At 39.3% G+C, this 16,551-nt stretch overlaps 1 protein-coding gene across 1 annotated transcript in view; it reads right to left on the bottom strand.

Moving 5' to 3' along the window:
- LOC137291946 (carcinoembryonic antigen-related cell adhesion molecule 5-like) overlaps positions 1 to 16,551 on the bottom strand; it is a 65,217-nt gene that overhangs the window by 11,218 nt on the left and 37,448 nt on the right. The window contains exons 5-6 of the mRNA XM_067823530.1: positions 9,214 to 9,495; positions 8,356 to 8,661 (exon numbers count right to left, since the gene is read on the bottom strand). Coding sequence (XP_067679631.1) covers positions 8,356 to 8,661; positions 9,214 to 9,495 — 588 coding nt within the window. The remainder of the gene's footprint in view (positions 1 to 8,355; positions 8,662 to 9,213; positions 9,496 to 16,551) is intronic.

Genomic DNA, 16,551 nt, shown 5'->3' with positions numbered 1-16,551 from the left:
GAATACGATTTCTTTTACGTGGATATTGATGGATACATTCCTGAACAAGGTAGTAGCCTGACATTGTTGCTATACAATTAGTATGTTTTACATTCATTATTTGCATTTTGTTTTAATTTATTTGTTGTAGCATTCAGCAGAATCTGTATGACAGAAAACACACACTAGATCGCGTATGTGTGTGAAATAGGATCCACATTGGCAATCTAGTGTATAAATGTTGCTGTTATGTTAGAAATTTACTACGAGTATAAGCAGATCGTGTGTTCTTTTATTAATTTTCAAAATCATACAAATATGACAATAAACTATTTAGGGTTATGAGACAAAATATAGAGACGTACATTGGCTTCGTTATTTTTCCGTCCTAATAGTTTTTTACCATTTCTACCACTGGCAGATGACTAACCTTCAAAGTGTTTCATTTGTTTTCATAATACATTTGTAATGAAGTAAAAATGACTTCACCTAACTTGATCTGTCTATAATTAAACTATCAGTTGCGCTTACGGACTGCGCAGCAGAGGTCACGAACCAGTCACGAATTCTGGGATATCATCCGGGTACTCACGGGAGAAAAACAATGACAAAAGTTTACACCAGTCCATGGAAATTGCTCTGCATCAGTGCCCTTTTAAATGTTAGGTCATCTATGCCATTGATAGTTAGTATATTAAGAATACGATCGGAGTATTGCAAAGTGAATTGTTATCACCTGTTGTCTTTTCTTTATACACCAATGATTTTGAAGTGTATTTTCAGGATATCCACCCACCACATGAATATAAGCAGGTGGGTCTATTTTCACCTGTGTATGCTGATTATCTTGTAAGATTTTCTGAAAGCAACGATGCACTTGAAATTTTGGTAAACTCTTGATAAGGTTATTCTTTAACGTAAGTGTTGGAAGTTAACACAAAGAAACCTAAGACAGTTGTTGTCGGCTATGGAGGAAACGTTAAAAGTTCTGAAAGCTGGTGCTAGCTTTGTGTATTTGGGAACTGGTTTTAATTACGGTAGAAGGTTTAATGATGCTAAAAAGAAATGATCTGACCAGTGAAGGAAGACTATGTCTGCTTTGTTACAGAATATTAAGGCTTTTTATCTTAATCTTGAAACTACGCTCTCAGTATTTGTTAGCTACACTGGTAGCATTTTATGCCCTGAATTACAAGTACGTGGTTCTCACAATTAAAACAATAATGAAATACTACATTTCGATTTTTCTATCAAGCTTCTGAGTGTAAAACATACAACCTGCAGAGTGATGATTTATGACAAGCACTAAAATGCAAAAGATATTGGTTAAAACTGTTGGGAACTGATGTACCTGTATTCTAACTGGTTGCTGCGAATAGTTTAATAATGTTGTCGAATTGCTTTCTGTAAAATCACTTGGATTATGAGATTAAATCAAGTTTGACAGTGGTTTTGCTAAAATACGGAACGGAATTATGGCATGAAAAACTATATATTAAGCCATATGACATCCATCTATTCTGAAATCAATCTTGTTATTTCATGTAAAGAATGTTAAACAGTTGTGTATAATCTTGGTAGACAGTTCTTTAATTCATGCAATATAAAAATAAATTGTATCTAACATTGTGTGCATTCTCACACTACCATAATCATCAAATCCAGTCTTCTATATCCACGTATTAATTTATAGTATCATGAACGGCTTCCTAAACCCCTCAGTACAACTCTAAGCGCACATTACTCTAGGCGTTTCTGTTAACTTACAACAGGATCATTCTTTTACAGTTAGCATCAAGTATGATAGAATACTCTACTATCTGGTACCTTACAACAGGACACTTCTCTAATCTTTAGGATCAAGAATGATGGAATACACGACTCTCTGATGACTTACAACGGGATAATTCTCTGACCTTCAGGATCAAATGTGATGAAATACTCCACTATCTGATACCTTACAACAGGATAATTCTCTGACCTTCAGGATCAAATGTGATGAAATACTCCACTATCTGATACCTTACAACAGGATAATTCTCTAACTTTTAGGATCAAGTGTGATGGAATACTCAACTGTCTGATAACTTACACACAACAGGATAGGCACCCGTGGCGAGCCACCTCCTCGTGGTGGGTGCTGGGTAACGCCAAGAGCTCGCCGACACCCCCGTTGTGGACCCGGGGGGGATATTTGGTCCACCAACCCGTTTGCCGTGGGTTGCGGCCCGTGTCGGTGGAGGAAGGGATCCTGGTGGTTGAGGGCAATAGGTCCCTGCAACTGTGTTCCTGTTGCCTAATACACCACTTTGGCCCTGACTTCACCTAGACGGGAGGTTGAATAGGCCCGGTTCAACCAATCGGCTGGTCATGCCAAGCCCTGAGCATTGTCATTGTTTTTGCTCAAATTTGACTTTTTCAAATCTTTGTAAATGGGCCTTTGTCATATAGCTTGTAGACCAGTAATATCTATTGATATATTGATGCCACATTAACCAAACCGTTATTACCTAGAGTCTAATGCCCAGAAGGCGATGGCTCATGGGTCAATCTGGTGGATTTATTGATCTTGAATTGATACTTCTGCTGGAGTATATCATCCCAGTATCCTTGGTGCTGTCAGTAGGAAACCCACTGGCATATAGCATTGTCTTTATGATACTCCGTGGTGGGTGTGGAGCTGGGATGATGAAGTTCTATGACTTTACCATGATACCCCCAAAACAACTCAAACGTACTTTAGAGGATAGTTCATCTTCTGATGATGACACAGTCTCCAAAGGCAAATCTGACCATTGGTCTCGTTATTTAGTGATTTCTTCTTCAGATGATGGTCCGTTGAAACTGAATCCGTTTGCCCTGTCAAAAGCGATTTATGGCATTGCTGGTGACGTTGTGTCAATGAAAAAGATGCGATCTGGTCTTATATTACTTGAATGCAAATCAGCGTTTCAGTCATCTACACTCTTAGCTGTTAAGCATCTCGTGTCCGTACCTGTTACTGTGTCTCCACACAAAACTCTCAACAGTTCTAAAGGCATTGTCAGAGACCGAGAACGTTGTCTGCTAGACATGTCTGAAGATGAGATAGCGTTTGAACTAAAAGACCAGGGTGTAACAGGTGTAAAACGTTTTACAAGTCGGCAAAATGGTCAGATTGTAAACTTAAATACGTATCTGCTCAACTTTTCTGTTCCTGTTCCACCGTCATCCATCAAAGCAGGGTACTGCAATATCAATGTTGATAAGTACATACCGAACCCGCTTCGGTGTTACTCATGTCAAAAGTTTGGTCATGGTGCTAAATCTTGTACCAACAGCAAGAAATGTCATCGCTGTGGAGAACTTGCTCATGACACGTTAGATTGTCCAAACAACCCTAAATGCGTTAATTGCTCTGGCGATCATGCTGCCTCATCAAAATCTTGCCCTGTCTGGCAACAACAACATCAGATAGTAAAACTTAAACATGAAAGAAACATTACTTTCGCAGAGGCTAAACGTTTGGTTGCACAAGACAACACTCCAGTTGCAACTGTGTCATACTCTGCAGCTGTTACCCGTCAACGTACTAAGACTGTTAAATCAGTTGAATGCCAGACTGAAATCACTTGGGTGAATACTGAGACGTATTCTACGTGTGAAATGCAAACTGTTGCTTCCACGCAAACAGCATCACAATCCCGTCCACAATCTCGTTCACCATCACCTGTTATCGTGAATGCTAGCAAGACAGTGAACTATTCAAAAAAGTCAGATCGGGTTCCAAAGAGTCAACGGAATCCGGTACAAATATTTAATAGATATCAACTTCTGGAAGATATGGATGTCACTCCTCATCACCGTGTGCGCCAAAAAAGTCATTCGCCACGGTCCAGGAACAGATCGCCTGTGTTACCACCTAATGTAACATGAATAATACACTTATCCAGTGGAACTGCAGGGGCCTTAGGACCAACTTAAATGAAATACAATTATTAGTACAAGATGTTCAACCATCAGTTTTCTGTCTCCAGGAAACATATCTTAAGCAGACTGATAAATTTGACTTACGTCAGTACAGCTCTCACCATTCCTTTTCTCCTCCGGGTGACAAAGCCACTGGAGGCTCCTCTATCCTGGTGAGGCAGGGTATAATACACAGCCCTGTTGATCTCACTACTAACCTTCAAGCTGTTGCAGTTCGGATTTCGTTACACATTGCGTTTACTTTATGCTCTTTGTATATCCCTCCATCTTCAAACCTCCAGAAATCTGACCTTCAAGCTCTGTATGATCAGCTTCCTCATCCCTGCATACTCATGGGTGATTTGAATGGACATAATCCTTTATGGGGGAGTAATGTTATCAATACCAAGGGGAAAATAATAGAAGATTTTATTTCTGACAACAGTCTCTGCATATTTAATGATGGTACACACACATATTTACACCCTGCTACAGGTAGCTACTCTGCCTTGGACGTTACACTCACAGATGCAGATCTTCTGAATGAATTTTCATGGTCAGTTCATGATGATTTATGTGGAAGTGACCATTTCCCAACACTTCTCTCAGTCAATAACCCGTCTGATGTTCCACCCTCATCAAGGTGGAATTTTTCAAAGGCTAACTGGTCTAAATTCACATCATTGTGTACTGAGAAACTCAAACATGAAACGTTCCAAAATATTGCTGACCCCATTCAATTGTTTTCAGATACACTGCATACTATAGCTACCGAAACAATTCCTAAGTCCTCTGTGCATCCACATATTCGTAAGCCATGGTTTGATGGCGATTGCAAACAGGTTAGGAAAAACAGGAAGAAGGCGGAAAAATATTTTCGCAAACATCCAACTGTACATAATTTGAACAATGTTAAAGTAACCAGAGCTAAAGCTCGACGTACATTCAAGCAAAATAAACGGAAGTCATGGAGAGCCTATGTCTCCAAGATTAACTCCCGCACACCTATATCAAAGGTGTGGAATATGGTACAAAGGATCAAGGGCAAGGGTTCCAAAACAAGCGTTAAACACCTTAAAGACGGAGATCACATTTTGGAAGATGCTTCAGATATTGCAAACAAACTTGGTGAAACATTAGCTACACATTCGTCTTCTTTAAACTATCTTCCTGAATTCCAGAGGTACCAGAAGTTAGAAGAAAAGAAAATCATTAATTTCACCTCTGACAATGGTGAAGACTACAACGAAGTATTTTCCTTACATGAACTACAAACTGCTCTAGTGCAAGCTCATGATACAGCAACAGGGGCTGATAATATTCACTATCAGCTCTTGAAGCATTTGCCTGATTCATGTCTTGAGGTACTTTTAGACATATTTGATGAAATTTGGACTTCAGGAACATTCCCTCCCTCTTGGCGGAATGCTATTGTGGTTCCTATACCTAAGCCTGGTAAAGACCATTCAGATGCATCTAATTATCGACCTATATCATTAACTAGCTGCGTTTGCAAGACTATGGAACGAATGGTAAATAATCGTTTAGTGTGGTATTTGGAGACCAATAATCTGATTTCTAACATTCAGTGTGGTTTCCGTAAAAACAGAAGCACTATTGACCATTTGGTTCGATTGGAATCTTTCATTAAGAATTCTATTGTTAATAACCAGCATGCTGTATCTATATTTTTCGACCTTGAAAAGGCTTATGATACTACATGGAAACATGGTATTTTAAAAGATTTACATGAATTTGGTTTACGAGGTCGTTTGCCTCATTTCATATCACAGTTTTTAACGGGCAGACAGTTTCAAGTCCGAGTAGGGTCTACCCTCTCTGATCATTACCAACAGGACCAGGGTGTTCCACAAGGCAGTATTTTGTCTGTGACTTTATTTAGTATTAAAATAAATAGTCTTTCAAAGGTTTTAACAGATTCAATCAATGGTTCTCTTTTCGTGGATGACTTTAATATTTCTTGTCGTGGCAAAAACATGCGAACCATTGAGAGACAGTTACAAATCTGTCTCAACAAAATTCATAAATGGTGCCTTGAGAACGGGTTTAAATTTTCTCAATCTAAAACCAACTGCATTCACTTCTGCAGAAAATACAAACCTCATAAAGACCCTGACTTATTTTTAAATGGTGTACCCATCAAAGTTGTCAAGGAAGCTAAGTTCCTTGGTCTCATCTTTGACTCACACCTATCTTTTCTGCCACATATAAAATACCTAAAAACCAAATGCCTGAAGGCGCTCGATTTGTTGAAAGTCGTTTCAAATACAAAGTGGGGAGGAGACCAAACAACCCTCCTACATTTATACAGGTCACTCATCAGATCTAAACTGGATTACGGCTCCATTGTCTATGGTGGAGCCTGTAAAAGTAACCTCAAAATACTTGATTCTATCCATCACCAAGGTCTAAGACTTTGTCTTGGATCATTCCGAACTTCTCCTGTTGACAGTCTATACGTTGAAGCAGATGAACCTTCTCTTGGCCACCGTCGTATTAAATTATCTTTACAGTATCTCACTAAACTGTATTCAAATAAGTCCAATCCTGCATATAACTGTGTCTTCAATCCCCCGTATGGGGATTTGTACAATAAGATGTCTTCTCTTGTTCCGCCTCTTGGACTGAGAGTTAAACCTTTTCTTTCTGCTGCTGGCATTGAGCTGGATAATATAGCTCCTTCTCGCTTGTTTTCTTCTCCCCCTTGGCAACTGGTTAGGCCACAAGTTGACCTTACATTAAGTAAATATAAAAAATCAGAAACTAATGACTTACAATACAAACAGGAATATAATCAATTAAAAAGTAAGTATAGTACATATAAATCCTTATTTACAGATGGGTCCAAGGATGGTGGCGCAGTTGCTTGTGCTACTGTCATTGGATCCAGAACAATATCTTCTAGATTACCAAATAGCAGTTCCATTTTTACAGCAGAAGCACATGCCATATTAACAGCCCTAAACTATATTAAAAAACACTCTAAATATAAACAATATATCATTTATTCAGACTCTCTTTCATGCCTCCAGGCTATTAAAAATGTATCTTCTCAGCATCCACTTTTAGCTGACATTGTTGAATTGTATAATGAACTTGCTACTGGCCAATATGACATCGTCTTCTGTTGGTTACCCAGCCATGTTGGAATCTCTGGTAACACAATGGCCGATCGTGCTGCCAAGGTAGCACTCAACAAATCTGTGACACCACTTCTCATACCCTATTCTGATTATAAGGCTGTCATAAGATCATATATCCGTGATCTAATGCAAAAGAAGTGGGACACCCAAGTAGGTATCAATAAATTACATGGAATAAAGCCCTATATCGGTTATACCCACTTGGGTTGTCAGTCCAGATTTGAAGAGGTTGTTATACGACGATGTCGCATTGGCCATACGCGATATACTCACGAACACTTGTTAAAAGGTGAGGATCCTCCGTTTTGTATCCCTTGTGATGAGAGAATCACTGTTAAGCATATCCTGCTTGATTGTGTTGATTTTGCCATCACAAGGGATAAATATTTCAATGAGAAAACTGTAAAGGATCTTTTTTATAACGTTAATCATCATTTAATACTTGAATTTTTAAAGGAAATAGAATTGCTACATAAATTCTGAATATGTTTTGTACATAGATAATATATCTTTTATGCATGGTATTGTAAATTAGCAACTGCGATCGTTAGTGGCTGTGCCCTCGAGGGAGGTTGAAGTAGCGTAAAATTATTGTCCTCCCAAGAGGGTACGTAAGTCCCAAAAACTTTCAAAGTCGATTTTGCTCAACCATACTTTTTAGTCGTAGTGTGTTTGTTGTTTTAAATTCTGGCTAAATCGTCCTATCATCGCCAGTGTCTGAAGCGCTGGTGTAAATCCAGCTAGGGTCCATGCAGGTAGCAAAGGTACTGTAAGTCCCCATGGACCCTGGCATGGTGATCTACCTTCAGCTGCTGGTGATGTGTATAGCCCGTGTTTTATCTTGTCTTGTCCAAATAGTTCTATCAGTTTTACCGTTCCACACTAGTTTTATCCGTAGCTGTGATATTCTAGTTCTTTTACTGTCCTTTGAAGACAGTTTTTTTTATATAGTATGCACATTTCCCATTTCAATTTCCAATCTGTTCTCGTCACGATATGGCTGAAATATTGCCGATGTGACGTTAAATATTAACTCACTCACTCACTCACAACAGGATAATTCTCTGACCTTTAAGATCAAGTGTGATGGAATACTTCACTGTCTGATAACTTACAACAGGATAATTCTCTGACCTTTAAGATCAAGTGTGATGGAATACTCCACTGTCTGATAACTTACAACAGGATGCGTCTCTAACCTTTAGGATCAAGAGTGATGGAATACTCCACCATCTGATAACTTACAACAGGATAATTCTCTGACCTTTAGGATCAAGTGTGATGGAATACTCCACTGGCTGTCCCACTCCATTGTTGACATACACATGGTATTCTCCGAAGTCGTCCTGCTGCACGTTTGTCAGGGTCAGACTGGACATCATTGTCAGGTCTGAGATGCGGGTCAAGCTGGTGGAGGAGGTAAGGTTCCTCTGGGAGGTGATGCTGGTGCTGCTCCAGGTGACGTTGGGACTGGGATATGACAGGATATGAACTGACAGACTGACGTCACTGTTGGTGGCTGAAGCATATCTGTCCTGTACAGGGTAGGATTCATCGTATCTTGGTGAACCTGTTATGCAGAATAGCTCAGTAAGTGAATTGGATGAGTTTAGTTTTATGCATATTTATGCAATATTCCATTTGTATGCCGGTGGTCTGTAAATGATCAAGTCTGGACCAGACAATCCAGTGATCAACAGCACGAACAGCAACATTGCTTAGCAAACAGACAGAGATGGATGAAACAATGCAATGAAAGCACTGATGTTTGACACTTCTGGTGGTCGTACATGCTGTTAACTTGAAACAATGTACAGCAAATGTAAGTTGGCATGCTGAACAACGAATCTACAGATTAGAAAAAACAATACTCCATCTTACATATACACTGCCACTGATGTCACTATATCAACATAAGTGGTAGAACTACATTGTCATATGTCTTTAATTAAGTTTTTGATGTTTCATTTTTATTTTTCTAATATTATATTGTGCTATGATTTGAGTGTTGCCGAAGCTTTTCATCTTCATGTTCATCAACATCTTCATTGTCAGCTGCATCCTAGGACAATAAATGGAAGATACAAGACAGACTGAATGACTGACATTGTAAGATTCTTACAGCGAATAAGCAGTTCCACTACTCTCCTCTGTTCACCAGATCCAATGTTGTTGTCAGCAGTACAAGAGTAGTTCCCCCTTTGTCTACATTCTGCATGTGGCCATCCTTTCTGGTCTGACTCAGAGTTGTCTGCCCTTGATATCTCAACACTTCCATTATACAATACGATGGATGACCTTGGATTGCCATCCACCAGACATGTTATGGTCACAGGGTCATGTTCATTGACTGTCACTCTGTTCTGTTTAGAGTTGATGGAGAAAGACGTGATGTTGGCTGAATCTGAAACAGTGGGACAATGAGTGTCAGCTGTTACTCTGTTCTGTTTAGTGTTAAAGGAGAAAAGACGTCTTGTTGGCTGGACACTAAATGCCGGCTGTCACTCCAAACAAATGTATAAACCACAGCATTATTGTGGAAAAGATTCTTCAATAACAGAACAGTATGCATTATAATGGCATCATATCTTGTTTGGGAGGACATATGTACAACAGAAAGTTATATGCCTCAAGCTACTTTAATAAAAAATGCAAAGGAAATTGAGTGAGTGAGTGCTGCACTCAGCAATATTCCAACCATATGGTGGCAGTCTGTAAATAATCGAATCTGGAAACGACAATCCAGTGACCAACAACCTGAGCATAGATCTGCACACTTGGGAACTGATGACATGTGTCAACCAAGTCAGCGAGTCTGACCACCCGATCATGTTAGTTGGCTAAAGAAATGGACTCTCAACAGTGAGCTACCAGAAGATTAGTGTAAAACATAAATGTTTGGGAGATATGGTGGTATTTATTTGATAGCTTGTCATTCTCATGTATACTTATTCATTGGTGTTTGCATACACATTTCATCCAAAGGTTTAGACAAATATATAACATTAGACACATGCTACTGACAACAAAGATATGATTACTGTGTGCAAAGTACAGATCTTCTGACCTACATTGAATTATCCCAGGATCATGGAAACAAACAAGCTATAAAGTTACCGAAGATCTCTTCTAAATCATTCAGTTAAGCTTCATGTTGCTCTAAACAAAACATCAGTTATATCCTGTACATCTCCCATCATGTGGGAAAAACAGGCAGGTCTTTGATATTTAGTATGTCAAATTCAAGGATCAGCATGTGATTTCTAACATTCCATAAGAACTCAACTTGGTTGTGTGAAATGTGTCATTCTGATTCCATTCCTGTAAATGACATGACGATATTTGCGCATAGACGTCATCTCAGTGACCCAGATCATGTTTGACATTATGGGCACATCAAAATATATACTGACAAGCAAAAGAAAGTACACAGGTGTAATTGTTGCTGCAATCCCAAATATGCATTCTAACTAGTAAAACTATTGAAGAACACTGATTGTATAGAACGCAACCATCTTTTGTCAAAATGGAACCAAAAACATTTGAATGTGTTTTGCACGAAGTTTTGAAAAATTGTGATTATTGTTCCATGCAAAAGCAATTTTTGTACAGAGGGCATAAAGACTCGTAAAGACTCAACAATCATTTGACAAAAAATTCATGAGCAAATTCCAATACTGACGTTGACGCCATGAGAATGGACGACAGGAATGTCACAAATGGGGTGATAATTTAATTACTGACAAATCTCAAATTGCAAATAAAATTGGTGAAACACTTGCAAAAAAATTCTTTATTGGCAAATTATGTCCCTGAGTTTCAGAAATATCAAAAAACAACTGGAAAAGAAAAGGACTTTTGAATCAAATAATGGTGAAGATTATAATGAAGTGTTATCATTACCAGAGTTATATTCAGCTTTTGAGCAAGCCCAAGACACTGCAGCAGGTGATGACGATATTCATTATCAGCTACTGAAACATTTGCCTGAACCATATCTGGTCACACTTTTAGATATATTCAACAAAATATGTGCTTCTGGAAAATTTCCTCCTTCGTAGTGTAATGCCATTGCAGCTCCAATAACAAAACCTGGCAGGGATCATACAGATACGTCGAATTACAGACCGATATCTCTCACTAGCTGTATCTGTAAAACAATGGAACGTATGGTGAATAATAGATTAGTTTGGTATCTTGAAACCAATAACCTCATCACAAATATTCAATGTGGTTTCAGCAAAAATCGAAGTACAACTTATCATTTGGTACGTTTAGAATCCATCATTAAAAATGCAATAAAACTAAAAGTGCTTTATGGTTCAACTTCTTTATTATACAAGTTCACAACGTTTCGAGACAGATTCTAGTCTCTTCTTCAGGTGAGGTGAACTAGAATCTGTCTCGAAACGTTGTGACCTTGTATAATAAAGACGTTGAACCATAAAGCACTTTTAGTTTGATTCCTCCAACTTCTAAATGCCTTTGAAACAAAAAATGCAATAGTAAACAAACAACACGCTGTATCAATTCTCTTTGATCTTGAGAAAGCTTATGATATGACCTGGAAGCATGGTATTTGGAAGGATTTACATGACCTTGGATTGAGAGGCCGTTTGCCTCTTTTTATATCAGAGTTTTTGAAAGACAGGCAGTTTCATGTCCGAGTGGATTTAACCCTGTCTGATCACTACAATCAGGATCAGGGTGTCCCTCAAGGTAATATGTTGTCCGTCAAGATCAACAGTTTATCCAACATTTTGAATGATTCAATTGATGGATAATTATTTGTGGATGATTTGAATATTTCTTGTCGTCGTAAAAATATGCACACTATTGAAAGACAACTGCAGTTGTGTTTAAACAAAATCAATAAATGGTGTCTTGAAAACGGCATTAAATTTTCTAAATCCAAAACTAACTGCATACATTTTTGTAGAAAATATATGCCACACAAGGACCCTGAACTATCTTTAAATGGCACTCCCATCAAAGTTGTTAAGGAGGCCAAGTTCTTGGGTTTAATTTTCGATTCTCATTTAACCTACCTACCACACATTTAATCCGTTAAAGCTAAATGAATGAAGGCTCTAGATTTGTTAAAGGTTGTTTCAAATTCAAAGTGGGGAGTGGATCAAGCTACCCTCCATCACTTATACAGATCATACGATACGAACTAACTTGATTCCATTGGTTCCATTGTATATGGTGGAGCCTGTAAAAGCACCCTTAAACTTCTTGATTCTGTCCACCACCAAGGCCTAAGACTTTGTCTTGGGTCCTTCAGAATCTCATCTGTTGCCAGTCTCTATGTTGAGGCCGATGAACCATCCCTTACACAACACCGTATAAAATTGTCTTTACAACACATAACCAAATTATACACTAATTAATCCTACCCTGTCTGCAACTGTGTGTTCAATACCCTTCATGAGGATTCATAGAACAAGAAATCTTCTCTTGTTCTGTCTCTCGAACACAGAAATAAACCACTGATTTCAGCTGTCGGTATTGAGCTGGAAAACATAGCTCATTTCCGTCTTCTTTCCTCTCCCTCTTGGCAGTTGGTTAGGCCACAAGTTGACCTAACATTAACTTCATTTAAAAAAGCAGAAACTAATGAATTTCAATATAATCAAGAATATAATCAATTAAAACATAAATATAGCAATTATAAATCCTTATTTACCGATGGATCCAAGGACGGTGGCGCAGAACAATATCTTCTAGATTACCGGATAACCGCTCTACTTTCACAGCTGAAGCTAACGCCATATTAACGGCTCTTAAATATTTTCAAAGACACCCTAAACATAAGCAGTATATAATCTTTCCACACTGTCTTTCTTGCCTTCAGGCTATAAAGACAGTTCTTGCAAACATCCACTTTTAATTGAAATCACTGAATTGTATAATGATCTTGCTACTAGCCAGTACAACATCATCTTTTCTTTTGTTGGTTACCCAGCCACGTAGGCATTTCTGGTTACACGATGGCTATTCTTGCTGCCAAATCAGCACTCAACAAATCTGTGACTCCACTTCTTATTCCATACTCTGATTACAAAGCTAGCATTAGAAACTACACCCATGATCTGATGCAGAAGAAGTGGGACACCCAAGTAGGTACAAATAAAATTACATCAAATAAAACCGTATATTGGTTACACCTACTTGGGCTTTGAGTTCAGATCTGAAGAGGTCATTTTACGACGATGTCATATTGGCCATACAAGATACAGTGGACTCTGTCAATACCGGCACCACTCAGGACGAAATAAAATGCCCGTTTTGACAAAGTGCCGGTATAGGCAGTTTGCCTCATGACGCCGACACACAACGGAAGTTGTACTATCTCGTTAGCTTTAACACGATGTTTGAATAAGGAACAAGGCAGTGTCAGAATGCAGTCATATTACACATTCAAATAATAACAAGGTTGTTCACACTGTAAAAAAGTCACTGATCTTGCTTTGTATTTTCTGTGCTGATGCCTCGAGAGTAATGTCCTCAGCTGCACTTTACAAGTTCTGCACATGATGTAGAAGTCGTACTTCCTGGCTTGATGCGAAGTGTTTGATCTGAGTGCACATCCTCAAAACATCACTTACAGACTGAAAAACAATGCCGATATCCGGAGTAGACAGAAGCCGATGTTTACAGATGTTTCTACATGATAATTAAGTGCATTTCTGCCGGGACTGAAACTTTGTGCCGTTGTAGACAGCATGCCGATGTTTACAGAGGTCGATATTGCCAGAGTCCACTGTATACTCATACATACCTGTCAGAAGGATCCTCCGTTTTGTATCCCTTGTGATGAGAGAGTCACGATTGAGCATATCCTGCTCGAATGTGTTGAATTCTCCATCACAAGGGATACATATTTCAATGTCAAAACTGTTAAGGATATATTTACCAACGTTAGTTCTCGTTTAATTATTGTTTTTTTAAAAGAAATTGATTTCATAACTGAATTTTGATTATTATGTTCCGCAGATAGTTGCACTTCAATTATTGGTAGTTTAGATTAGTAACTTTTAGTGGATGTACCTTCAAAGGGGGTTAAAGTATCGTAAAATTATTGTCCTCCTAAGAGGGTACGTAGGTCCAAAACCTTTCAAGTCTATGTGAACTTACCAGACTTTTTAAAGATAGTATTCTTGTTGTTTTGGGCTAACTTTTCCTCCAGTCGCCAGCAACTGAAGGGATGGTATAAATCCAACTGGGGTCCATGCAGGTAGCAAAGGTACTGTAAGTCCCAATGGTCCCTAGTATGGTGATCTACCTTCTATTGGTGGCGATCTATAGCCTGTTTTTATATTGTATTGTCTAAATAGTGATATTAGTTTTAACTTTCCATGCTAGTTTTAATTCAAGGCACCCGTGGCGAGCCACCTCCTCGTGGTGGGTGCTGGGTAACGCTAAGTGCTCGCCAACCCCCCGTGTGGATCCGGGGGCATATTTGGTCCACCAACCCGTTTGCCGTGGGTTGCGGCCCTGTGTCGGTGGAGGACGGGAGTCTGGGGGTTGAGGGCACTGGGGGCCTGTGACCGCGTTCCCTTTGCTCAACACACCCCTTCGACCCTTACTTCACCTAGACGGGAGGTTGAATGGGCCCGGTTCAACCAATCGGCTGGTCATGCCAAGCCCTGTGCATAGATTATAAATTTATTTATCATTGCACAAGTGTGATTTGGAACTGATTTTGATTGATTTTGGTCTTGGCTCTAATGTCTAAAACATGTTTGATGTTGAATTATGTTGCTTTGAACTTTGCCTAGAGTCTTATGCCAGAAGGCGATGGCTCATGGGCCAATCTGGTAGACTAATTATTTCTAATTCTTCTACTGGAGTATATCATCCGGGTATCCTTGGTGCTGCAAGCTGGAGGCCGGCTTGCTTTAGCATCGTTCTTGTGATACTCCGTGGTGGGTGGGGAGCTCGGATGATGAAATCTACATAACTAACCATGGCTTACGAAACCCCCACTAAGAAGAGCAAACGTCCTCTCGAAAATGATCCCGTTGACGACCTCAGACCGTCCAAACAAATTGATTATTGGCCACGTTTCCTTGTCATTGAGACCAAAGATAACACACCTTTGAAGCTGAACCCGTTTGCTGTGTCTAAAGGTATCCAAGGCATTGCTGGCAAAGTAAAGAACATTCGACGATTACGTTCTGGTGCGCTGTTGATTGAGTGTGCCAGAAAGCAACAATCAACCAACCTTTTGAATATTGACACTTTTGTTGGTACTCCGGTTACTGTCACGGCCCACAAAACACTCAACACCAGTAAGGGAATAGTGCGAGATCGTGATCGATTGCTTGCAGACATGTCTGACCTAGATATAGTTTCCGAGATGAGAGATCAGGGTGTACTATATGTCAAACGTTTCTCAACCCGTATAAACAACACAACCATAAAAACCAACACATATCTGTTTTCCTTCTCATCGCCTACTGCTCCAAAGTCACTTAAGGCAGGGTACTGTAATCTCAATGTTGATACATACATTCCGAATCCGCTGAGGTGCTTCAAGTGCCAAAAATTCGGCCATGGTGTAAATACGTGCACATTGTCTGTTGTGTGTGCTCATTGTAGTGAAAAAACACACACAACAGAAGATTGTGACAGCCATGTTAAAAAGTGCACAAACTGCGCAGGGGATCACCCATCTTTCTCTAAAGAATGTCCTGTGTGGAAACAACAAATGGCCATTAACAGAATAAAGTTTACACAAAACATCAGTTTTGCAGATGCAAAGAAATTGGTCCAGAGCTCAGTACAAACGGAAAGCTATGCTTCCGTTGCCAGACCAAACCCAGACGCAACATCCACAATTATGAAATTATCTGCAAGCTGTCAGACAAACTTGACTTGGGTGAACACGGATTCCCCTCAACCTTTGTCACCTGCCATATCTACTCAAACTGCAGAATCACTTCCTGGTACATCTCAGATTCAATCAGCAACATCCCCTGATCATAACATATCTTCTCAGTCATCAACAAGGTCTCAACCCAGTAAAACAAAAACTAAGAAGCCTGATTCTTTGAAAAAGCTAAGTGGCAGAACCCCAAAAGGTTCAGAGAATAAAATCCAAATTTACAACAAATATGGATCACTCGAAGACATGGACGTGTCTGAAAACGTCCGCTCTAGGGCACACAGCCTGTCGCCGACCAAAAAGGTGCGGGGTAGATCCCCAGTAAATCCCCCCAAAAGATAGGTTATCAGAATAATATTATTCAGTGGAATTGCAGAGGACTAAGGACTAATTTTAATGAATTGCAGCTTTTAATCCAGGATTTTACACCGTCAGCAATGTGTCTACAGGAAACATATTTAAAACACACTGATACTCTCGACCTCCGTCATTTCAATGCATACCATTATTTTTCACCTCCGGGTGATAGGGCAGTGGGGGATCATCAATCTTGGTACGGCAAAATGT

The sequence above is a fragment of the Haliotis asinina genome, chromosome 1, assembly GCF_037392515.1.
Source record: "Haliotis asinina isolate JCU_RB_2024 chromosome 1, JCU_Hal_asi_v2, whole genome shotgun sequence".
Lineage (NCBI taxonomy): Eukaryota > Metazoa > Mollusca > Gastropoda > Lepetellida > Haliotidae > Haliotis > Haliotis asinina.
Note: the sequence above shows the minus strand (reverse complement) of the source record. Positions and strands in the feature narration are given on the sequence as shown.